Below are 26,396 nucleotides of genomic sequence, written 5' to 3'. Positions count from 1 at the left end.
TATTACTGAGTAACTTTGTCAGAGAGCCAAACAGGCTTCATCTGACATGGCTGTTTTGAACACAATTTAATTTGCTTTGCTTTGAAACAGGTTGATGCCTTTGGATAAAATTAAAAGTCAAGCCAGTCAACATTCTGATTACTGATGCGTAATCGTGGATCTTGAGATTTAGAACCTCTGTTCCTGATTGTCTTGAGTTCAGACAACGTAGCAGGTAAAGCTCTTTTGGACCAGAAACAGTACATTTCAGTATGAAGTGTTTGTTTTTTAAATGAAAGGTTGTCTATGCTTATATACCATCCCCATTGCTAAATTCAGTGTTCTTTGATGTCAGTGCCATGCTTTCACCATTTTCCTAAAGTCCACGGTCAGTACTCTGTACTTCACAGTGGCTCATCATATGCTATTTGTTCGAAATAGGAGTAAATAAATGACTTTGGATGATCAACATTCTACCTGCCCCCACCCATCAAAATATCAATTCTCTTGGGCTTCCATGTCCTCTTGTTAATGCCTCTTTTCTGGTTGAAGTTTTGCTTTTCAAGTAAGGAGATAGAGGCAAAAGTGTTTTGGAATAGTTGCACTTATTTGCATATTTTGTTCAAATACATTAAATCTTTGTTTTATTCATTTTCTTTAAACTTTCAAAAATAATAAACAAAACAAAAATCATAAAAAATAAGAATTTTATAATTCCCCTTTTGATCTGGGCAGTTTTTTCAATTATCACTTTATTTTGGTTGGTGCCTTTTTGGATACTGTTCTTACTTATCTATGACATTCAACTATATCTGTCATTCACATAGATACAACTTATGTAAAAAATATTTTAGAATTTGTTTTTAGGTAGAGGTCACCTATTTTAGATATACTGCTTAAGTTTACATCATCATAAATATAATTGTGAGTTTATTTCTTTGATAATATCTAGCTTTGATGTCCTAACCAGTCTTCCAGGTTGGTTAAGATTGAACTTGTGACTAGAATTTTATGTGTGGAAGTCAGCATATGGTAGGTTGTAATGTGACTGACAGATGAGGAAGAAAAAACTCACTTAAGCTTGGATGATATGGGTAGGGAAAAGTAAGTGAATATTTAGGGAAGATGGCAGGATCAAGTAATGACTTTTAAAATGAAGGTTATGATATAAGCATGTTTAAACATTTATGGAAACAACAGAGATGCGTTGCATCTGGATGCATAAATCAGGGGGGCGAAACCATGGTCACTGGGCTGTTAAGTCTTTTACGACCTGCTATATAGCCCAGCAAACTCTACTCAATACTCTGTATTGATCTATATGGGAGAAGAATCTAAAACTGAGTGGATATATGTATACATTTAACTGATTCTCTTTGCTGTAGAGCAGAAACTAACACAACATTATAAATCAACTATACCTCTAATAAAAGCTAATCTAAAAAAATGCATGTTATTATATCCTGAATCTATTCTATATTCTAGGAAGTAAGCAGAGATACTTATTGGCCTGCTTTTTCCATGTCTCTCAATGAGATTATTAAACCTTTTTTTTTTTTCATCTTTTTTAGGGGTTTGTAATATAGAAAGAAAGTGAGAGAAAATCAAAGAAGAAAAAAGAGAGAGAGAAACTAAAACCAGACCCCCAAGTCTGCTAAAACAATATTCCCTCTGTCAGGACACTCTCCCCAAATTCAACTGTGACCTTCAAGGAGACGAGGCTCATAAATATGGTTTATCGTTTTAAATCCGTTATCTGTAAAGTATTTTTAGCTTTATTCAAATGCTTTTCAATGTGTTGCTTCCTTTGAGTTTTGGAGTTTCCACATTTATACTGCCTCTGATAGCAACATATTCGTAAAAAATAGATCTGCTGCTGCTGCTGCTAAGTCGCTTCAGTCATGTCCGACTCTGTGCGACCCCACAGACAGCAGCCCACCAGGCTCTGCCGTCCCTGGGATTCTCCAGGCAAGAACACTGGAGTGGGTTGCCATTTCCTTCTCCAATAAAAAATAGATCTATGTATATTGAATTTGATGCTCCATGGTTAGCAGTTATCAATGCGGTCACATTGATCTATCACATCTGATGTTCACTTTATTACCTTAGCTTTTCAGACTGTATATAACAATCTATAAGGTGAATAACATCCCCTTTACAAATATTCTATTCTGTGAATTACTATGAATTTCTCCTTTGTTGTTTGTCAAACTTGACAGAATTGAGTGAAGATTTTCATAGTTTTATTTAGAAAGTTTCCTTCCTCTGCACCACATTTCATTTAAATACATCTAGCATAGCTATTGTCCGGAGAAGGCAATGGCACCCCACTCCAGGACTCTTGCCTGGAAAACCCCATGGACTGAGGAGCCTGGTGGGCGGCAGTCCATGGGGTCGTGAAGAGTCGGGCACAACTGAGCGACTTCACTTTCATGCATTGGAGAAAGAAATGGCAACCCACTCCAGTGTTCTTGCCTGGAGAATCCCAGGGACGGGGGAGCCTGGTGGGCTGCCGTCTATGGGGTCGCACAGAATCGGACATGACTGACATGACTTAGCAGCAGCAGCAGCAGCGTAACTATTGTCAAGTTAACTTAGGTTTCTTTGCCTTTATGAGCTAAACTCTTCCAGAGTTCTAAGACCTGGGACACGGTCCTAAACCTCAAATTTGGTGCTTTGACACCATCAGCCCTCTACCATGTTACTTTCCACGGCATCATCTTCTATCTCCTATTTCTCTTTTCATTGATGAAAGAAAGAATATTGGCACAGTGCTCCCATGTCTGAATTCTCTAGATCAAGTTATTAAAATCATGATCCTTAGAGATGTTTCCCTAATTCCTTCTAATGTGTGCATCGGCAGCTCCGAGTGGCAACCCCTGGACTTGGGTACGCTTCCGCGGTCTTCCCCTCGCAACGCGGAAGCGCATTTTTCAGGACGACGTGAACATGAGTCTATATTCCTCAACCAAAGCACTAGTGATACCAGGTACCATCTCTTCAGGAAAAGAAAACAAAACACATCAAAACATGATGTACTGAAGCTCACTTGTGCCTGTGTTTCCTTATTTTCTCAAGTACTATATCCAATAAAGACCTTTATTTTTGGTTTCTACAGGAGCTTTGTTCCACCCACAATGTAGCTTTTCTACAGCTCCTGAAGTGCAGATTTTGGTCTTTGTCTTCCTCATCAGCATTGTAGTTCTTACTCTGCTATTGTCACCAGCTTTGTTTATACTCTATTGTTCTACAGAGCAAAACAAAATTGCTCAGAACTCAGCAATCTTCTCAGGTCTACAATGTGATCTTGAAAACCTATTGCTATTTTCTGATTTGGATGGAGTTGATAAGAACATAATTGTAATTAATTCTCTTCTCTTCTCATCTGTTCTAACATAGAGACACATGGTCACTGAAAATGAGTAAAAAGGCTAAGTTTCTAGAAGCTTTTATATTTTTGCAGGCTTGAAATTATATCCTAGATATCTTGATTCTGACAATAAATAGTTGTCAAGTGAAACAGATTTTAAAATAATGTCTTGGTGTGTTTTATATCCCCCAAATAACCACCTTTTTTTTTTTTTTTTTTTTTTTTAGCATAAAAGGGTCCTTTCCTGAGAAAGAGAAGCCCAAGGAACGTTTTGTTCTTCTGTTGAGTAACAGTCACAGAGTTGACTGCCCATGTGTTACAGAGATGGGTTTCCTATGGCTTCTGACGTTTTTTATGGGTTTCACACTGTGGAACTTGGGGAAGGTATTTTTGAATAATACTACAGTTGTAAATCTGCAAATATGAACACTATTCTCAGAAATTCTTGTAGTGCCAGGGCAGTAAACTAATTCTGGGGGATGGGACATTATTTGTGAATAATCATTCCTTTATTTGAGAACTCAAAATGAGTATTAAGGGAGTGCCACATTCTGTTCATCACTTACCATCAGAAGCAGGAGCTAAATTTTTTTCTAAATCTTTTTCTCTGTAATTTAACTCTAGTTCTGAACTCAACAGAATGAGAAGAGCAGGGAAAAATTAAAGGTAAGCATAAATAAGCAAGATGACGAAAAGGATTTCAGGATAAAAATTCAATATGTAAAATGACATCAAAGGAAAAAAAAAAAGCCAAGAGTATATATCGTCATTTAGAAAATACAATTCACATATTCTTTTTGTTTCAGACTATATCTATTTATTTATCTACCTATCTATCCATCCATCTATCTATCAACCTATCTATATATGTATATATTTACCTAGGGTCATTTCAGATGTATTGATCCATATTTCGTTAATTAGTCACTGACAGTAATTCTAATGAAACTCCTATTGCCCTTTCCTCTGTCTCCCCATTTATAGGCTATAGAGTTTGTTAATACAAAGTTGTAATACTTTAAAACAAAGAAACCTTACCCTTTACATCTAGGTCCTTTAAATGCTTTATTTTGACCTAAAAAGAGTTATTTTGGATTTTTTTTTGTAGGTTTCTTAATTTTTTCAACAGAAAAACTTTTAAAATACACACAGCTAGTTTTTATATACATCTATGCAGTGTGCTCAATGGTTTCAAGCTGCTTTTGAAACGTGGCCTTGGAGGAATATTCCAGTTTGGCTAATTATTAATACATTGCTTACTCATCAATAAACAAGGATGACACTAGTAACCCCTGTCTTGAGAGTCCTTGTGTCTATCACAATGTTAAAATTACCTATATTCTCGGTATTATTATTAACAGAGGAATCACAAGGATTGGAAATTTTAGAATATCTTCCTTTGAAACTTTTACCAAGCATTATTCAGCTAAATCGGTTACAAGATGATTAAACTAGAAAGTTTATCAGGTAGGGGAAATAAGATGAAAGATAGATGGGTATTAAGAAGTAAGGAAAATGAGTGGCAGTGGAAAGTCAAACATGCATACTTACGGAGTTGCCCAAGACGAGCTTTTTCTTTTTTACCAAACAAACGTCCTATTGAAGACTTGATTCCTTTCTTCTTGGGGGCTTTGTGAAGAGAGTCTTGGCTGCTGTTGGCACTGCCAAGCCCAAGGCTTTCGGGCTCAAGGGAGGCAGATAAACTACTGCAAACACAAAAGAGGGAAAACTGCTTGCTTTGGTGCAACATTCACCAGGCACACAAGACTGTACCTGTCACAAGACAATTCCGCAACATCCACAAGGGGCGTGCGTGCTAAGTCACTCAGTCGTGTCTGACTCTTTGCGAGCCCATGGACTGTAGCCTGCCAGGCTCCTCTGTCCATGGGCTTCTCCAGGCAAGAATACTGGAATGGGGTGCCATGCCCTCCAGGGGATCTTCCATAAGGTACATAAGACCTAATTCCTTGATAAAGGCACAAAAGGAGGAACAAGTACACTTGAATGTTACTTTCTCCTTTGCCTCCCATGTTTCTTCTTAAGCACATTCAAGTATGATTTCCTCAGCCTTAGAACCCTAAGCCTCCAAATATTCTCTAGAAAATATTTTTCCCAGTATTTTTTCTTTACTTTTCATACAATATCAAACCAACCAGTGAACATAGATTGGTTTATTAAGTTCATGTGAAGTGACCTTCTATAATTTATTCCTGGACCCTTTACATATTTCTTTCTTGCAGTTTATTTTTTCAGATCTTTAACATAATGACCTATGACAAGAAATTTAAATGTAACTAATGAAGTTTATGCTCGTATTCTAGCCCATGGTTTAACTGGATTTTCCTCTTGGTATCTTTCTCAGTTTTTGTGCTTAATTTGTTAAATTTTAAATCATCTGGGTGAGATTTTGAAGTAACAAATCATATACCCTAGTGATCAGTGTATATTTTCCTTATAGTTCTCAGGTCTTTTGGTACCTGATAAGCTGAAATGATTTCCAAGCAAGCTGATCTAGGTTCCATTCCTGGTCAATGTAGTTAACACTTTTAATAGGATAGGTTCGATGATACTGTTATCATTTTTATAGCTGTTAATTTGACAGTATCATGATGAATTATTTAACTGTACTTATTCATCTTAATTAATCTGAGTTCAGTAAGACAGTAAGGAATCTGCCTGCAATGCAGGAGACCCCGGTTCAATCCCTGGGTCAGGAAGATCTACTGGAGAAGGGAATAGTAACCCATTCCAGTACTCTTTCCTGGAGAATTCCATGGACAAAGGATCCTGGCAGGCTACTGTCCATGGGATTGCAAAGAGTCAGACACGACTGAGTGACTAACACACACAACACATTAAGTATAAATTTTGAATATGGAATAACTTTTCACATTAGGAAATAAAAATAAAACAAAGAAAAAATGTTTGATATCACAAAAAAGTCTTTTCAAAAATGTTTATTGTAAAACACATTAGTTAGACGATAGATTCTTACTTAAATCATTATATTCAGTTACATGTTCAGAGATGCTATAAATGATGACAGTGAAAGAACATACATTTAAGATGTAAATTGTATGCTTAGATTTATTTATTTATGGCATTAGTTATTACAGAAATCTGCTTCAATTTTTAGGCAGATGGAAAGGACAGTATGAAGAGTTGCTATGACAAATAGGGTATTTTCCCATGTAAACTTATCTCTTCTTTTAATATTTCAGGTTTTTTTTTTTCCTTTTCTAAGGAGGAGCTTTATAGCTGGCAGTAGCAGCACCCATGGGGTGATTTACATACCTGTCTGTTAAAAGTAGCGGGGGTTCAATCATGGATTTGAAGATCTTAATTATCTTTACACTAGAAGCCAAGCTTATAGTCTTGCCTTGGAACCTCTTTAGTTTTTGGTAACTAGTCCTGACCAGTACTTCCTATACTTTGACTCCACTTAGTAACAAGATTAAACATATACAGTTAATTCTAAAAATGAAAATTTGATGTCAGAATGAAAATTCGGCTTTTTCACAAGTGATATTGTGAAGAGGGAGCAGGAGAATTACAGTTCAAATAAAAAACTTTGTATAAATTTTAAGCAGTCTGATACACTAAAAGGAAGACTATTGGGGCAGGAGGACATACAGTGGCAGTGTGCTGGGAGGTCATACCTTCGGGCGTCATTATGGTAGGAAGAAGGGAGGGTGTGAGTCATCCTGACGGCTCTAGGGGTAGGGGGAGGAGAAGTTTCACATTTAATGGTTGCTTTATCCTCCCGACCATCTTCTTCTACCACTGCAATCTGGAAGCAAAAAAAATACACCAGATTCACTTTTTCTAAATTTTAACTGAAACTGATGAAAACAGAGACTCATTAAAGCAAGGCTATGGGAGTAATTCTAATATTAAAGCAAAACAAGAAATTTAGGGCATATAAGTCTTACACATAAAAACTCACATTACTAAAGAGCAGGAATTTCATAACTATTTAAAAGTTAAGACACTCCAGTTAAAAGAGACATACACAAACATAAATGGACTTACTACATAAAAATATTAGTTAAGCGTAAATAAACACCATACATCAATAATCAGGGACTATGGAAAAGCTATCTTGGAATCCATTAAATATATCAGAATATAAAAGCTTTACAAAGTTATTGAACACATATTTGAACTAATTCACTAAAAATATGCATAGTCAGGTTATCATACCATGGACATCTTTTAAGTGGGAGACTTTTGAAGTGAGAATTTGACAAAATAAAATGTTATCAGATAGGGTGTTTTAAATCAGGCTAATTAAATGTGTTCCCAGATACTAAAAAAAAAAAGAGCTGCAGTTTATAAGAAAAAAACTATTTTTTTAAAGTGAGAATAATAAAAGGTAAGAATAGAATTTTTGCAAACTGTTTAATTTCACTACCTCTTATGGGAAAATTGAGAAAGGCATACAGATCACCATAAGCAGATGGGATGAAAGGAATTTCTTTAAAGAATTTAGTTCCAAGTCCAGAACAATTCACGATACCATAAATTTTGCCAGAGATGGATATACGGAACTGTATTAAAATAAGACTTTTCAACAACCAACTGAATTGTACGATAAAGATTTTTAAAAACAATGCTGCATTTTTCATAGTACCACTGTGCATTAAACTATATATATATATATATATATATAGAGAGAGAGAGAGAGAGAGAGAGAGAGAGAGAGAGAAAGATTGTGGAAACCGTAGCTAAAAGATGTATGGTTCTAGAAGTTCTGATGAAGAAATGTCTCAATAGGGCTATAACAAAAAGTTTAAAACTATGTTCTCATCTTTTGTCTATAAATGTCTCACTAGTTTTCTTTACATTAAGCTATTATACTTAAGTGCGTTTATATGTGATACTTCATGTATTGGAGAAACAATAAAAGTGTCTGTCTGGGCTCTTGTCATTCAAACCTAGGTTACTTTTACCAGCATAGAGCATGTGTTCTCAGTCGCTTCAGTCTTTGCAACACCATGGGCTGTAGCCTGCCAGGCTCCTCTGTTCATGGTATTCTCCAGGCAAAAATACTGGAGTGGGTTGTCATCTGTTGTTCCTGGGGCTCTTCCTGACCTGGGATCAAACACTCATCCATCTCCTTCTCCTGCACTGCAGGCGGATTCTTTACCACTGAGCCACCTGAGAAGCCCTTAACAGGATAAGAGATCTTAATAAGATCTCTTTTCTCCATTTCAATGAATATAGTGCTATTAGAAGAATCTTTTTCAAGAACTGCTTTCAGCATAATGTTGATACTATGGAAAACCCTTTCTAAACTCACATCTCATCTAAATTTGTAAAGCGTATTTCAAAACTCTTCCTAATGCATATTTATGTTTTCACAGTTCCATTATTTTACCAAGATTGTTTTCCACAATTGTTTCTGGGAAGCCTGATTATTTCTGTTTCCAGACTTTTCCTCTGAGACACCCTCTTATAAAACACCTTCTTTTCTCCAGATGGCAGGTCAAACTAGGCCAACTTTCAAAATATCAGCTCTTAAAAACATTATACACAAACCCTTTTGCTGAATAATACTTAAATCTCACACTATATGAGTAAAGTGGAAAAGACTTCAGATTCAGAGATGGATTTGAATCTTGACTTCTCTTCTTTATTGAGTGACATGTACTAATTACTTATCTACTCTAAGATTAAATTTCCTTATCAATAAAATAGAAGTGAATATACTCAGTTTAATTTCTTTTGAAGTGCAAATTAAATCATGCATATAACTCCTTACCCTGATATACAATAAATGTTAGTTTGTGGTTTTCTTTCTATAACCTATCTTTCTTTCTTTCTTTTTCTTTTTTTTTTTTTTACAATTCCACAACTTGAATGACATGACATATGGAAGATGGCAAAAAAAAAAAAAAAAAAAATTCACCTTGGTTTTTCAGCTCTTTGGAGAGATCTGGGGCAAAGGAATCAGAATTCAACAGTAGGATTTTCTCAGCTGAACTAAGAATAGAGAATAGATGGTAGGGAGTCAACTCCCTGGCTGACTGGTCTTTGGGGCAAATAAGGAAAATGCCTTCTACAGCCAAAGGGTGATGAGAACCTTCTTAGGCGGATGGACTTCAGGCTCTGCACTGACATTAACTTCATTTGGGATGTGGACATCTCCTCCGGGTCTCTGCTCTCGGACACTGAGTTGATTATGCTTCTTAAATACTGGATGAATTCCATCCTGATCTCTTCTGGGTAATCCTCAAGATTCGAGTGCACCAGCTTCAGCTTGTTCAAGGGTGGTGCCAGAGCTGGGTTTTCTTTGTCACTTCCGGAGCCTGGTTTGTGGTGTGCAGTTAACAGACACGGAGTATTCTGTAAGAACTGCTGCTGGACGAAACAGGAATACCACATCTCAATTTCCTTCAGGTGACTTAGGATGCTGGCATTGAAGACGATCACCACCCCATGAGAGTCCTTCATCAGGGCTCGCCAGTAAGACTCGAACTCTGGATCACCACCACAATCCCAGAGCTCAAATTCACACCCCGCGACTTTGTTGTTTGCTGGTAACACGTGGATTCTCAAATTCCAGGATCCTCACTCCTTGGGTTGGGTTGTATTCAGTGATGTCAGAAGCTTGTGTCAGAAAGTAGGCCAAAATGGTTTTTCCACTCTCGCAGGGCCCCCCAAGGAGGACTTGGGCCTTCAGCAACTCGGTCCCGGACCCATGCAGGCGCCGCTTGAGTCCGCGCCGCAGTCTGCGTGGAGCGGAAATCACCGCACTATAACCTTCCTTTCTTACCAATCATCTTTCTGTATTCCCTAAATTCCCCGAGGCTTTATTTCTGCACAAGATCTTCCTTTACATTTTTTTCCCCTCTTATGCACACTGAAATTATTTCACATATCATATACTCAGATTTCTTCCTGTATTTCCGGTATAATCCTTTTAAGTGGTGAAGGAAGTCAAAGACAAATGGTAATAACATTATGCGTGAAAAATTTGGCAGTTGAGAACTAAAGGATAGCGTCAAGGAGAAGATATTAAAAGAAGATAGATGATGGACAATAAAAAGAAAATTCAATCAATTTAGGTCATGTAAGCATACTATGATTCCCTTAATTAAAAAAACAAAAGTTCCCTAGTTGCAGAAGTATTTGGGCATAGGCTGATTATCACAGCTTGAAGATGCTGAAAAATAGATTTATTTATGTATTAGATAGTAGGTGGAATCTTTAAAATTTGTCCCATCTGATTTCCTGAATCTGAGCTCTGCCACTCTCAATTATCTAACACAATGTTTTGTGAATCTGAACTTTATTCCATTTTGTTTCTAACCCAGGGATCAAACCCAGGTCTCCTGCATTGTGGGCAGATGCTTTACCAGCTGAGCCACAAGAGAAGCTTGTTTCCTATACCCAAGATTTATTCTCTTGACTTCATTCTAAACTGCAAAGTAGTATCTGGAGCCATGCTGAGACTGCCCCTCCCTGGGCTAGCTAATTCCTAGAGATAGCAAACTATGTTCCTGGAGTGTGCCTTCCATATGCACACCAAACACTCTAGATCAGTATCCCAAATCATCTTTTCTATCTGGCTCTTGCACTCTGATTGTGGTTCAGTCACTAAATTGTGTCTGACTCTTGCAAACCCCTGGACTGTAGCCCGCCAGGCTCCTCTGTCCATGGGATTTCTCAGGCAAGAATACTGGAGTGGGTTGCCATTCCCTTCTCCAGGGGATCTTCCTGACCCAGGGATAGAGCCTGGGTCTCCTGAACTGCAGGCAGATTCTTTACCAACTGAGCTATGCGGGAAGCCCTTACCCTCTAGGAGACACTATTCTTCTGCCTTAATCATCACAGGCTAGGTGTCAGACAACTAGAGATAGACCTTAGACCCTATGATCCACTGAAATGATTCAAACTAGTCAGTCCTAAGCCTGCTAACCTTCAGTTCAGTTCAGTTCAGTCGCTCAGTCGTGTCCGACTCTTTGCGACCCCATTTACCTTCACAATAAACATTCCTGCCCATGATTTCTCCTCACACTTTCTGAGTCCTGACCTGGTGCTTCCCCTTGGCCAGACATATCATGGCATGCCCGGGCTCTTGGGAAGTATGAGTAAGAAGCTATCTTTTATCTTTTATTAAAAGATAAAAGCTATCTTTTATTTACTAAAGATAGTAAAAGCTATCTTTTATCTTTTATTGGTAATTGTTTCTTGATTTGCTTGTCTTATGTAACTAAGTAAACTCTGGGAGATAGTGAAGGACAGTGAAGCCTGGTGTGCTGCAGTTCATGAGGTCACAAAGAATCAGACATGACTTAGTGACTGAACAACAACAACGTTAAAACCTACATTTTAAAACAAACATCACTGTTCTAGTATCAACAGTAAACTACCTAATTATTCCAAAAGAGGTCTAAAAATTCTGTGGAAAATCAGGATAATTTAGTCCCCACAGTCTAAACATTACCCTAGAAAGTATAAACAATTTTATCTTTAGACATTTGCTCTTATGATTGCATTTAAGCAATTCAAAAGCACTTAAATGTTTTTAATATTTTTATGTTAATAAAATGCTTCAATTATCAGAAAGATAATTTTAAATCTTTCATAGAAAAAACAACATTCAATTAGTAATCATATCAAAGAAATGTACAGTACCTTTCTCCGATGTTTCCTTAGATCACTTGGCTATGATTGGCAGTAATAAAAACAACACAAAACAGAACCAGTTAATGATTATCATTTGACCATGTCACAAATTTAAATAGTAGCTATAATTTAACTTTCTTTTTTTAAATTTTAATTCCATTCTTTTCAAAATAAATGTCTTTTAATCACTATAAGAGCATTCCTCCAGGGAGCTATTTTCAAGAGGAAACTTCCTAAACGGCAAGGTAGAGGGGCAGGTCTTCATGAAGGGATCATGTGTACGTACCTGAAACATGAGCTGCGAGACACAGACCTTAGGGAATATGAAACATACATGAAGTGACTAGCCAGAAGTAGACATGGGACTATATCCTCCCAAGGAAATATAGATGGGAGTGAAGAAGATTATGTGTAAAGGGAGAGCCAATGCACACACAAGTAGTTTATAAACATTCCCTTTTATCTTGCCTATGCGGGCCTTGGATCTCCTTTGGGCAGTTATGCTATTCCTACGTGATCTCAAACTTTCTGACATCTGAAATACTGAAAGCTTCTGCTTTCTCAGATGCTATTACCCAAATACCGAAAACTCTGGCTTCAGTAAGTACAGCATATATCTGGGGCTTCTCTTTTCTTCATAGTGCTCTCTTACAGAATTAAACAAAATGAAAAAGTTATTTCTTTATGACCTCAGATAAAACTTATTCACTTAATATTTGTTAATTTTTCTTATGTAAGGAAAACACTTGTTAAACTATTTCATTATAGTTTACATTTCTGTTGCTCTGGAAAATTGGGTTGATTTACCTCATTCAATATTCTAAATAACTAGATATCACTAACGTTATGTATGCCTCTGGATTTGTGGTGAGGTAAAGGGATATATCAATAGGTTTTATTACCAGGACAAATACCTACCTATGTTTGCTAAATTTGTAAATATAAACAATATGAGTGAATACAATGTCTTTTAAATCTCTGCTTGTCTGTCTTTAGAATTTCAAATTTTGCTTTGATTTCAAATTTATATTAAAACATGAATTACATCCAACAAAATTATTTTTTCCTCCAATATTTTCTACAGGTAAAGTAAAACCTGTCTTTCACTGTAACAATAATGAATTTGATGACAAAGTTCTACTAGGTGATAAGGACCTCCTGGATTTTATTTTTTGTTTTATTGAGTCAGATATTAAACATTTTAAATGTTTAATTTTTGTTTACCTTTTTGCTTTTTATCCTCAGGAAATTCTCCAAATAGCTTTTAAGTACTCTAATTATAGTATAATAATGTTCATTTACCATTGTTTTATTTATAACTGCTCAAGAAAATGCATGAGAGCAGTGGCATCCTATTCATACACAACCAAACATTAAGTCTAAATGGATACAAATATATTATTTTGTTATTATAAACATAACAACACTGTCAAGAGTTATAATGCTAATATATAATGAAAATACTTAAAAGGTCAAAATAATAGGTTGAAAAAGTGTTGAAAATAATAGCAATACAGAAATAACCAAAGTTTTCTTGGCTTGAATGCTAGGTAAATTATACCCTTGTGGGCCAATATTCTAACTACAGCTTTGATGACAAGTAGATCATCAATACATAGCATAAATTACACATGCATAAACTAAGCCAAATACAATATCATTTTTAATGACTCTAATCAGATGGATGGTTCCCGGATTTTAGAGGGGAGGGCATACCCCACAGCCTGTGGGATTTCAGTTCCCTGACTAAGGATCAAAACTGTGTTCCCTTTAGTGGACATGTGGAGTCTTAACCACTGGACCACCAAGGAAGTTCGGTTCCTAAATTTCTAAAATAAGGAGATCATAATTTGGTCATAGATTAAAATGTAGCTCAGTATATTTGGTTAGTTTATCTTAGTACATTGGCTAAAAGGTTGTGCTGTTTCTAGCTGGGATCCGCTTTGATTAGTTGGTCTTTATTTGGATTTTCCATCTGGAAATAAGCAAGGAATAGGACACAACTGAAGCGACTTAGCAGCAGCAGCAGCAGCAGGATACTCAATGGTTGAAGGAGGTATTTCCTTTTTAATTTTTTTTCATCATTTCTCTTTTATATATAGATTTTATTGCCTGGAAGTTTCATAGTTGTAAAGACTTTGGATATAGGAAATACTGCCTCATAAATAGCCTTCTGTTCCAATTTTCAGTTGCAAAATTAAAGAAAAACATACCTAAACTGATATACATAGTAGAAATTTTATGAAGATAAAATCTAAAAATTATTTACTTACAAGGTAGTTTTCCCCTTGGGGTGAGAATATTGTATATACACACACACACACAGACATACATATATGCACACATGTGTGCATTTATATATATATTAATTCTAATGCCATTTTTTGCCTCAATACACATTATTGCAACATATTTTTTTAAAAGATTTATTCAATGATCATTTAGAAATTGAGTTAAACTTCATTGTTCATATATTATACACATGTACACAGATACAGGCAATGTGACACTTTTTATAGAGGCTTCACAGCCTTCTGACCAGAAATACTATATACACTTAATATTCATATTCTTCTGTCCTATTATTAATTTCTCCTCCACTTGTTATACTTGTACTAGATTTTTGCAGTATACCATCTATTATTTGATCTATTTGCATTTTAATTAATCTCCATCTCCAAACTTTTATTTTTAATATAAATTTTATTGTTTTAATATAGTTCTAATATTCATGACAAAACACAGATTTTCCCCTCATAAAGAGTTCAGAATATTTAAATCTTCACTATTGTTGTCCTTTCAACATATTTCCCAGGTAATCACAGAAAATATATTGAAATATATTTCCCTCCTAATCACTGAAAACAACAAAGATAAAATAGTATATGCTTTTGACCTAGCAAATTTGAAGAAAAATTCAGCTCCTCTTTACTAGCTGTGTTGAACAAGGACACTTATCCATACTCTCAACATTTCAATTACTTATGGTCAAGATAACGCCCTTAGATTTTCAAATGTTGTCATGAGAATAAAGTGACTAAACATCATGACAGTCAGCAGTCACTCTACCTACATTATTTTTGGCAAGGGGTATTTTAATTTTTCTTTCATATGTTAAGAGTACTTCGTAATTTAGATTTCTGACTTTTAATCTCAAATGAAGATACATGAAATAAAAGATTAAAGGATAAAGAAGGGTGAAACTTTTGACATGGAATTATAAAGCTCAGGAAATTGCTGCTATTGTTTTAGAATTTAAGCTCTTCTTTTAGAATTATAATTTTACATTATAAAATTATAACATTCTATGTTGGTGTATTGAAGAAATTATAATAAATAATTTTGAAACTTACTGTGTTAAAAAAAAACACCCAGTCTCAATGTACTTCATCAAGATGTCATAAGTAAAAATGACCTTAATGGTTTAAATTATTCAGATTTCTGATGTGATATTTAGATTTCTGCTCTTCCTTCCATTTACTAATTATGTGGCCTTGGGAAATTATAGCTGTGTAGGCTTCATTTCGTTATTTTACAGTGGGATTAATATTTGTACTTATCACATAGGTTTATTAAGAAAAAAAAGAAAAATGATAAAACACACAGAAAGCTTTTAGATGAGAAGAAATATCCACTAAATTTTAGCTAATGCATCAGTAATTCTAATGGAAGCAAAGGTTCTCTGGACACATCATACCAGTGTCATGACTCCCATCCGGTCCATTTCCCTGGCAGGACTTCGAGGTGTGAGCTTTGGTGTTGAGTGTCCACTAGGGGGAGATGAGCTGGCCAGCGAAGAAGCTGTGACCGAGGCAGTGATGGAGGTACCTGGGTGGACCCTTGCTAAATTCAGGCCTTCCAGACTCACACTAGCCACTCTGTTCTCAATTTCTTCAGCACGTAACTCTGTGGATTCTTTTTCTTCTTGAATTAGTCTGAAAGATATTAGTTTAATTTTGATACATTACATGTTGTTATAAAGTTATTAATATTTGGAATTCATCAAATAAATAAATGAATAAATAACTGTGAATATTTTTATGTCAAATCGAACATTTTTATTTTTTCCCTAGACAATATAACTTTCAATAAACTCCAGAGACTTCTTGGCTGAGAACTAGAAAATCTTTCTTTTCAAATGACATATAATCCCTTGGGTTTACAGTTTGATACCCTTTCTATACTGCTGCTGCTGCTGCTAAGTTGCTTCAGTCGTGTCGGATTCTGTGCAACCCCATAGACGGCAGCCCACCAGGCGCCCCTGTCCCTGGGATTCTCCAGGCAAGAACACTGGAGTGGGTTGCCATTTCCTTCTCCAATGCATGAAAGTGAAAAGGGAAAGTGAAGTTGCTCAGTCGTGTCCTACTCTTCACGACCCCATGGACTGCAGCCTACCAGGCTCCTCCATCCATGGGATTTTCCAGGCAAGACTACTGGAGTGGGGTGCCATTGCCTTCTCCGTTTTCTATACTACTACCTGTTAAAACTCTTTTAAAACTTTGAGTGTCTAGTTAATTACTGCCTCTAATCTTAATCTTACATTTGCACTTAGGAACTAATATGTGAGACTTTTAAGAACTCAAGTCTCAACAAGGTCATTGACTCTTATATCCTATCCAATGAAAAAGTATGATTGATAGACTCCTCAAAAAATGGTCATTCATAATTATAATTTGACCAAATAAAACCCTGACTTAGCCAACTTGCTTTTATATAAGCACTAACCAATTTAAATAATGTATATATGCTAGATAGTTAAATGTTTTAAGAAAAATTGTTGCTGTAAATGCTTCTGAGAAGACAAATCACTATTACTCTTTTTCTTTATCAGGGAGAAATTTCAAGAATATACATAAATTATTTATTACAAAGACACAAAGAATAAAGAACATTAGCGGGGTTGCTGCAAAGATCCTATTTAAGCTGAATCTATACACAATTTGCATATTGCTATAATAAAACTGTGTACCTATATAGTTTATTTGAAAAATGGGGGTTAGAAACATCTCTCCTGAGATCAGTTCAGTTCAGTTCAGTCGCTCAGTCGTTTCCGACTCTTTGCGACCCCATGAATCACAGCACGCCAGGCCTCCCTGTCCATCACCAACTCCCGGAGTTCACTCAGACTCATGTGCATCGAGTCAGTGATGCCATCCAGCCATCTCATCCTCTGTCGTCCCCTTCTCCTCCTGCCTTCAATCTTTCCCCACATCAGGGTCTTTTCCAATGAGTCAACACTTTGCATGAGGTGGCCAAAGTACTGGAGTTTCAGCTTCAACATCAGTCCTTCCAATGAACACCCAGAACTGGTCTCCTAGGATGGACTGCTTAGATCTTGCAGTCCAAGGGACTCTCAAAAGTCTTACCCAACACCACAGTTCAAAAGCATCAATTATTTGGTGCTCAGCTTTCTTAACAGTCCAACTCTCACATCCATACATGACCACTGGAAAAACCATAGTCTTGACTAGATGTACCTTTGTTGGCAAAGTAATATCTCTGCTTTTTAATATGCTGTCTAGGTTGGTCATAACTTTCCTTCCTAGGAGTAAGCGTCTTTTAATTTCATGGCTGCAATCACCACCTGAAGTGATTTTGGAGGCCCCAAAATAGTCTGACACTGTTTCCACTGTTTCCCCATCTATTTCCCATGAAGTGATGGGACCAGATGCCATGATCTTCGTTTTCTGAATGTTTAGCTTTAAGCCAACTTTTTCACTCTCCTCTTTCACTTTCATCAAGAGGTGTTTTAGTTCCTCTTCACTTTCTGCCATAAGGATGGTGTCATCTGCATATCTGAGGTGATTGATATTTCTCCCAGCATTCTTGATTCCAGCTTGTGCTTCTTCCAGCCCAGCGTTTCTCATGATGTACTCTGCATATAAGTTAAATAAGCAGGGTGACAATATACAGCCTTAACGTACTCCTTTTCCTATTTGGAACCAGTCTGTTGTTCCATGTCCAGTTCTAACTGTTGCTTCCTGACCTGCATATAGGTTTCTCAAGAGGCAGGTGAGGTGGTCTGGTATTCCCATCTCTTTCAGAATTTTCCACAGTGTATTGTGATCCACACAGTCAAAGGCTCTGGCATAGTCAAGAAAGCAGAAATAGATGTTTTTCTGGAACTCTCTTGCTTTTTTCCATGATCCAGCAGATGTTGGCAATTTGATGCATCCTGAGATAACTTCCTCTTAAGTATAAATGGATTACTGTGATTTCCAGTGATATATAATCTTTAATTTCAAGGTAATGATCACCACAAAGTTTTCTTTTTACATATTTACTTTGGAAAAGTTTGGCAATTTCTTACAAAACTAAACATATTCTTAATATATAATTCAATAATTGTGTTCCTTGATATTTACCCAAAGAATATGAAAGCTGAGGTCCACACAAAAACCTGCGCATAGAGGTTTAGAACAATTTTATCCATGATTGTCCAAACTTAGAAACAACTAAGATATCCTTCAGTAGGTGAATGGATACATAAACTGGTACATTTATACAATGGAATAACATTCGGAGCTAAAATGAAATGAGCTATCAAGCCATGAAGAGATGTGGGGGAACAATAAATGCATATGATTAAATGAAATAAACCAATCTGAAGAGGCTACATATTGTATGAGTCCAAATATATGACACTCTGGAAAAGGCAACCTTGGATCCCCCCCAAAAAATTAGTGATTTCCAGGGGTTGGGAGGGGGAGAGGGTTGAATAGAATAGACAGAGCACAGTGAGTTTTTAGGACAGTAAAAATATTCTGTCTGTATGATATCATGATATTGGGTATACATCATCATGCATTTTCAGACAACCAACAGTGAACCAAAATGTGCAAATACTGTTTGATTCCTCTGATATGAGGTATTCAGAATAGTCAGGTTCATAGCATCAGAAAGTACATTGGTAGATGCCAGGAACCAGGACATGGGGTAGGGTGGGGAGGGTGAATGGTGAGTTAGTGTTTAATGGGGACAGAGTTTCAGTCCAGGAAGGTAAAAATTCAGAAGATGGGTGACGTTAAGAGTTGCAGAACAATGTGAATGTACTTCATGTTACTGAACTCTACAGATAAACATGGTTAAAATGTTGTTGTTCAATTGCTCAGTCATGCTTGACTCTTTGAGACCCCATGGACTGAAACAAGCCTGGCTTCACTGTCCTTCTCCATCTCCTGGAGTTTGCTCAAACTCATGTTCACTGAGTCAGTGATGCCATCCAATCATCTCAGCCTCTGTCATCCTCTTCTCCTCCTGCCTTCAATCTTTCTCAGTATGAGGGTCTTTTCTAATGAGTTGGTTCTTCATATCAGCTGGCCGAAGTATGGGAGCTTCAGCTCCAGCATCTGTCCCTCCAGTGAATATTCAGGACTGATTTTCTTTAGGATTGACTAGTTTGATCTGCTTGCGGTCCAAGGGACTCTCAACAGTCTTCTCCAACACCACAGTTCAAAAGTATCAATTCTTAGGTGCTCAGCCTTCTTTATGGTCCAACTCTCATACCCATACATGACTACTGGAAAAACCATAGCTTTGGTTATATAGACCTTTGTGAGCAAAGTAATGTCTCTGCTTTTTAATATGCTGTCTAGGTTGGTCATAACTTTTCTTCCAAGGAGCAAGTGTCTTTTAATTTAATGGCTGCAGTCACCGTCTTCAGTGATTTTGGAACCCAAGAAAATAAAGTCAGCCACTGTTTCCACTGTTTCCCCATCTACTTCCCATGAAGTGATGGGACCAGATGCCATGATCTTTGTTTTTTGAATATTGAGTTTTAAGTCAGCTTTTTCACTCTCCTCTTTCGCCTTCATCAAGAGACTCTTTAGTTTCTCTTTGCTTTCTGACATAAGGATGGTGTCATCTGCATATCTGAGATTATTGATATTTCTCCTGGAAATCTTGATTCCAGCTTGTGCTTCATCCAGCCCAGCATTTCACACGATGTACTCCTCATATCAGTTAAATAAGCAGGGTGACAGTATACAGCCTTGGCATACTCCTTTTCCAATTTGGAACCAATCCATTGTTTCATGTCTGATTCTACCTGCTGCTTCTTGACCTGCATACAGATTTCTCAGGAGGCAGGTTAGGTGATCTGGTATTCCCATCTCTTTCAGAAGTTTCCATACCACACAGTGAAAAGCTTTGGCATAGTCAATAAAGAAGAAGTAGATGTTTTTCTGGAACTCTTTCTTTTTCAATGATCCAATGGATTTGGCAATTTGATCTCTGGTTCCTCTGCCTTTTCTAAATCCAGTTTGAACATCTGGAAGTTTTCAGTTCACATGCTGTTTTAGCCCAGCTTGAAGAATTTTGAGCATTATCTTGCTACATGTGAAATGAGTGCAATTGTGTGGTGGTTTGAACATTCTTTGGCATTGCCTTTCTTTGGGATTGGAATGAAAACTGACCTTTTCCAGTCCTGTGGCCACTGTTGAGTTTTCTGAATTTGCTGGTATATTGAGTGCAGCACTTTAAAGCATCATCTCTTAGGATTTGAAATAGTTCAGCTGGAATTCCATCACCTCCACTAGTTTTGTTCATAGTGATGTTTCCTAAGGCCCACTTGACTTCATAGTTGAGGATGTCTGGCTCTAGGTGAGTGATACACCATCACGGTTATCTGGGTCATTAAGATCTTTTTTGTATAGATCTGTGTATTCTTGCCACCTCTTGTTAACATCTCCTGTTTCTCTTAGATCCATACCATTTCTGTCCTTTACTGTGCCAGTTTTTGCATGAAGTGGTTAAAACAGTATGTTCTATATTATGTGACTTTTACTACAATAGTGTTAGTCGCTCAGTCATGTCCGATTCTTTGTGACCCCATGGACTGTAGCCTTCCAGGCTCCTCTGTCTATGGAATTTCTCAGGCAAGAATACTAGAGCAGGTAGCCATTCTCTTCTTCAGGGGATCTTCCCAATTTACAGATCAAATCCAGGTCTCCTGGATTGCAGGAAGATTCTTTACTGTCTGAGCCACCAGGGAAGCCTCTTTACCACAATAAAATGACATTAAAAAAAAAAAAAGGGTGAACCAGAATGTAAATTATGGATTAGAAAAATATGCTGCATCAATGTAAGTTCATCAGTTGTAACAAAAACTACTCTTATTAAGGATGTTGACAATGGGGGAGGATATGCATGTTTGAGGCCAGGAGGTATATGGGAACTCACTCCACTTTTCTCTCAATTTTGCTCTGAATCTTAGACTTCTCTAAGAAATGACATTATTAAAAACTCTAATATAATTACTCTTAATTATAATATTTCACTTACACAAAGAATATGAATTCTGTTAGTCTGAAGTTTATTATCATGGTACCTTTTAACTTCACCCAAAGATCAGAATCCCAAAGCAAGTTTTAATAACGTAACATAGTACAACATTAATAATGTTTAAACACATTCCAATGGAAAAACTGCCTCTTCTTCAAAAAAAAAAGAAATTTTGTACTTTAAAATGATTGGCCATACACGACTCCAGAAAAACCTGGTGAGAGGTGACATGGTTTTGCTAAATAAAAAAATACAGTTTTAAACTCTAGGCATTCTATTAATTGTAAAGGAAAATCAAATTAGAGGAACTAGTTGAGTAAGAGATAGGTTGAAGTTTAATCAAACTAAAGATCCAGTGCTACTCAGATATTCAATTCATTTGGAAAACTGATCGAAGATTTCACCTTTACCTCATTCATTTATATTGCTCTAATATCATTGACTGCAAGGAGATCCAAACAGTCCATTCTAAAGGAGATCAGTCCTGGGTGTTCTTTGGAAAGAATGCTGCTAAAGCTGAAACTCCAGTACTTTGGCAACCTCGTGCGAGGAGTTGACTCATTGGAAAAGACTCTGATGCTGGCAGGGATTGGGGGCAGGAGGAGAAGGGGACGACAGAGGATGAGATGGCTGGATGGCATCACTGACTCGATGGACGTGAGTCTGAGTGAACTCCGGGAGTTGGTGATGGACAGGGAGGCCTGGTGTGCTGCAATTCATGGGGTCGCAAAGAGTCGGACACGACTGAGTAACTGAACTGAACTGAACATCATTAATCTGCATTTTTCACATATGTTTCTTATAAAAGCTGTCCTAAGTTTATCCTGGGAAACTGTGAAATTGTACATTATAATTCCGTAGGCGCAGAGTGAGGTCTGAGTATCTGGATGCCAGTGCTTCTGATTTGATGATCACAATTTTAGAATCAAGGTCTACCAATCCCTTGAGACCATCAGAAATCATTGAACTCACCTGATTTCCTTGTTGATCGCATCCAGTTGTTCCTGAAGCATCATGGCCAGTGTCTGGGCATCAGAATGACCACTTGGAGAGAGAAGATCCATTGAGCTGAAAATTGTTTCTCTATCGTCATCATCAATGTCAGACATCTCTGTGTCACTTTCAAAAGGGTGGCTGCTTAGCACTCCAATTTGTTGAGTTCTATTCCACTCATGATCTCCAAGAGATTTCACCTGGAAGGTAAAAGAAAAATTACAGTATATTTCATCTTGTTCATTTTCAAAGCACTATTTTGAAAATAAAAACCAAAAACACACATGCTTTTACAGCTTCCTTGGCAAAAGCAGAATTGATTATTAACATTTTATTTATCATGTCAATAAGATAGTTCCTTGATACTTAAGTAATGGAAGGTACTAATTTCAGCATAAATATCAATATTTTAAAAGGAATAAAAATGTTAAACTTCTGCATGATTTTTAGTTCAACTTCAATTCAAGGTAGTACTTATTTTAAAAGATCTATGTTTCCAATGTTTTCACGTTTTGTAAATGTAACAATCTCTATTTACTTGTACTTAAGCATTTCCATTTCTTATACTATTAATAATTAGCCTGAGGGAACAAATATTATCACACAATAAATTACACAGGAATTCTTTCTCCTGTATTCTAACAAAGTAGCAAAAACATTGAAAAAATTTAATTTAATCTCCACTGCTCTGGTTGCTTAAATGCCTCATTGATTTTTTTAAGCCCAAGGCACATCAATTTACACGACTATGTTTTTAAAATTAATACAATAAATCCTCCATATGAGTAACAGTCTTAAGTAACCAAGAGACCAGTGCTTGAAATTTCAGGCTATGACCTGAAGGCAGGAGATGGCTGAAAGAAAGAGAGCAGTCCTAGATTTCCTGCTATTTACAAGTGGGTTTTCATTTTTGTGATGATGTAAAATGATTTGGGGGGGCACCACAAAAGTGATATTGTCCAAAAGGCCATTTTTGGCCACATGGCATAATTTGAAATCACTCAAATACAGACACAAGTTTAGACTCATCACTTGGCTGACTATGCAAGGTAGGACACGTAAAATTTCTGAGCTTCAATTTTTTTCATACATGAAATTAGTATAAAATAGTACTCAATTTATAAGGTTACATGAATAAATACTTGACACATGCTTAGTTCAACTTTTGGTACCTAGTAGGTGTTTTATGTTGGACTTCCCAGGTGGTGCTAGTGGTAAAGAACCTGCCTGTCAAAGCAGGAGATATAAGAGATGCACGTTTGATCCCTGGGTCGAGAAGATCCCCCTGGAGAAGGGGATTCTTGCCTGGAGAGTCCCACGAACAGAAGAGCCTGGTGGGCTATAGTCCATACAGTCATAAAGAGTCAGACATGACTAAAGTAACTTAGCACATGCACAGGGGTTTTATGTTACCTATAGTTAAAAAAAAAATCTGTCATATATAACACATGAAACTAACAAAAATGAATGCTTTCAGTATAAAAATACTATCCAAAATGGAAGAGCATATTTACTTAAACCATCAAAGACTTGAAATCAAAAGCTTAACCTTTGTCTCATCTCTCCGCACACCCATGCGGCCTCTCCTTGGTCTTCTTATTACTTTAGTTGTTCTGTAATCAGACTGGCTGTCCACTAGGGATCCAACAGAATACCGCAGCTCGGCTGAGGTGTCTAGATGAGTTCTGGAAATGAGGAAAACTTATCAGCAAATCACCATCCACCACTTAATTGGCAACAAAACTCAAACGCTCAAGGGGGAGGAAAACATGTTATGAATCTTAGAGGTCTCTTCAGAGGCTTACATCATAAATTCCAGTCTCAGGTTCATTCTGAAGATCAGGTTCATTTTAGAATAGTAAAAAGCCTTTCTGTTCATTCATTATCATTTTCAAACTCCCTAGTCAATTGAAACATGTTAAGATTGACAACCAAAATCCACTGGCTTATATTCTGACAACTCTTTTATTTTGAGCTATTTAGTGGATAATCCAATACATTTTATTTATCACTGTGTTTGTTTTAAATATTCTTCATTAACCTAAGAGAAAAATAAGTAAACTTTTTGAGTCACTGCATTATCTATTTTCCTGTTTTATTTTTTGATTTAGGAAATTAACGAAATACTTAAAATCAGATTGACCTAAGGTTAATAAATTTTTTTTTTTGGAAAATAAAATAGGATAGTCCACCAGAACAGTTTTTCAGGTTTGGATAAGACATTGTTCCAAAAATATTAAGGAAGAATCTTTTAATAAGCACATTCAATTCTGAAATCTGCTTAGAGATAAAACACTTTGAAAATTCTAATTGGAAAATATCATCAGACTAGTTTTCAATAAACATGAAAATAAAGTACATTGTAATTGAAGTGCACTAAAGGTTTCTCCAAGTATATTATTTATATATGGATTTATATAAAATTAAGTTTGCAGCTATAGTAATGATGATAATAACAAATGCAACATGCTGTCATATAAATGATCCATCATCAGTAGGAAATACTCTTAAAGCTGTTTTCTCTTGAACTTGGGGCTTTTGTTGATATACTCTGCTCTTACTCTCAGTTCTCTTTGCGGACAAAAACAAACATCTCCAAATACTTGGCAAGACTATAAAAGGTTAGGTGAGTTCTGGGTTTTTGAAGAAGTAGAAGATACTGACTTAATTGATTCAGGTTCTTGTTTAGCCCAATTGGATGTTAAAACAGATGAACTAAGGAATCATCCTCCAAATAGATGACAGCTATTATTTTTATAGCAGCGAACGTGAGGCTTAATCAGGCAAAATGGCTTTATTGTGAACTAGTTATATATTAAAAACTAGCCAATCAGGCCATAGCCATTAAATGGCACAACTGTCAGTCTTTATTTATAGCAGAGGATTTAAGTTTTATCAAGACAAAGATCAGATTTTAGTCACCATTGTGTGTTCAAGGAGATATTCCTAGAATATAATAAGAACTTGATAAATATCTGGTAAGACAAGAAATGAATGCAATTGATTATATTAATAATATAGTCTAAACTGTCCAGGTCAGCATATTCCCTGTCTAATGACCTTTATTAGTCTGTGGCTGCTTAGGGTAATGTCTCTTTGGGCACTAGAGTTTCTAAAATTATAACTCATCATGCTAGGAGTATTGTTTTCATGTTGTTTTATCTCTCAATTCCAGGTCATCAATAAAAACATTAAACAAACACAGATCTGGCCCCATTGATGCCCTCCTCAAAACTCTTCATTGTTCTTACAAAGCCCTCTACCTGGGCTTCTACTTCCCAGCTTCATTTCCATTTACTCTCAAAGTCAAACTTTCTTTTGCTTCAAGCCTTTGAACATGCTATTCTTTCTGTCTCTTCACACATTTATGTGATTACTATTTCTTAAGTTTCTCTTTAAGCTGAGGCTTAAAAGTCTCAACGTCATATACTACTCTAGCTCCTGGTATTCCCTGTATGAACGTGAATTCCCTGTGTGAATGTGAATGTGTTAGTCGCTCAATTGTGTCCAACTCACAGAGAGTCCATGGACTGTAGCCTGCCAGGTTCCTCTGTTCATGAAATTTTCCAGGTAAGAATACTGGAGTGGGTAGCCATTCCCTTCTCCAGGGGATCTTCCTGACCAGGTCTCCTGCATTGCAGGCAGACTCTTTATTGTCTGAGCCAACAGGGAAGGCCTGTAATCCTCAAATTCGTATTTGTGCATTTTCCATCTGGAACATGTATTCTTCACTACCATCACCTATCTCCAATGTCACAACATTTCACAAGTAGAAAGCACTTAAGTTATCTTGAAAGAACAAAAGACCTGAAGCAACACTAATTGTAGGAAAGCATTGCTTATACTTTATTGGAAGCAGTTACTCCTCACGTCTCTCCCTTTATTCAACTCTGATCTGTCAGAGGCAGTATTTCCATATATTTCAATTTTTAAATTATTTTTGGTGTGCAATATTTTGAGAGGCATTGGCAGATAGATGTAAGTTACAACACAGTCCCTGGTTCCCTTAAACAAGGAACCATGTGGTTTCCCCTCCAGGATCTCCTGGGACTCTTGAATACAATCTCATAAAGGAACTTGCACAGATAGTAGGTATGAATTTCTTGGAGAAAACCTGTTGCACATTCCTCTGCTTCCT

At 36.6% G+C, this 26,396-nt stretch overlaps 2 protein-coding genes across 15 annotated transcripts in view; both read right to left on the bottom strand.

Moving 5' to 3' along the window:
* The window catches only part of PPFIA2 (PTPRF interacting protein alpha 2), a 493,970-nt gene that overhangs the window by 72,161 nt on the left and 395,413 nt on the right, over positions 1-26,396 (bottom strand). For all 14 annotated transcript variants that reach the window (XM_044941884.2, XM_044941885.2, XM_044941887.2 and 11 more), the window contains 6 exons: positions 23,808-23,943; positions 22,238-22,458; positions 15,681-15,918; positions 11,993-12,022; positions 7,009-7,139; positions 4,901-5,055 (listed from right to left, as the gene is read on the bottom strand). In XM_044941884.2, the coding sequence (XP_044797819.1) occupies positions 4,901-5,055; positions 7,009-7,139; positions 11,993-12,022; positions 15,681-15,918; positions 22,238-22,458; positions 23,808-23,943 (911 nt within the window). The remainder of the gene's footprint in view (positions 1-4,900; positions 5,056-7,008; positions 7,140-11,992; positions 12,023-15,680; positions 15,919-22,237; positions 22,459-23,807; positions 23,944-26,396) is intronic.
* LOC102393049 (intraflagellar transport protein 22 homolog) lies at positions 9,265-10,017 on the bottom strand. Its single transcript, XM_044941896.2, has one exon. It carries the CDS (start codon positions 9,803-9,805, stop codon positions 9,335-9,337), a length of 471 nt encoding a protein of 156 aa, XP_044797831.2. The 5' UTR covers positions 9,806-10,017; the 3' UTR covers positions 9,265-9,334.

The sequence above is a fragment of the Bubalus bubalis genome, chromosome 4 (assembly GCF_019923935.1).
Source record: "Bubalus bubalis isolate 160015118507 breed Murrah chromosome 4, NDDB_SH_1, whole genome shotgun sequence".
NCBI classification, from domain to species: domain Eukaryota; kingdom Metazoa; phylum Chordata; class Mammalia; order Artiodactyla; family Bovidae; genus Bubalus; species Bubalus bubalis.
This window is presented reverse-complemented; position numbering and strand designations above follow the sequence as displayed.

What these genes read in the sequence shown, in the direction of transcription:
- LOC102393049 (XM_044941896.2), bottom strand. Translation starts at nt 9,805, where the DNA reads ATGAAGGACTCTCATGGGGTGGTGATCGTCTTCAATGCCAGCATCCTA.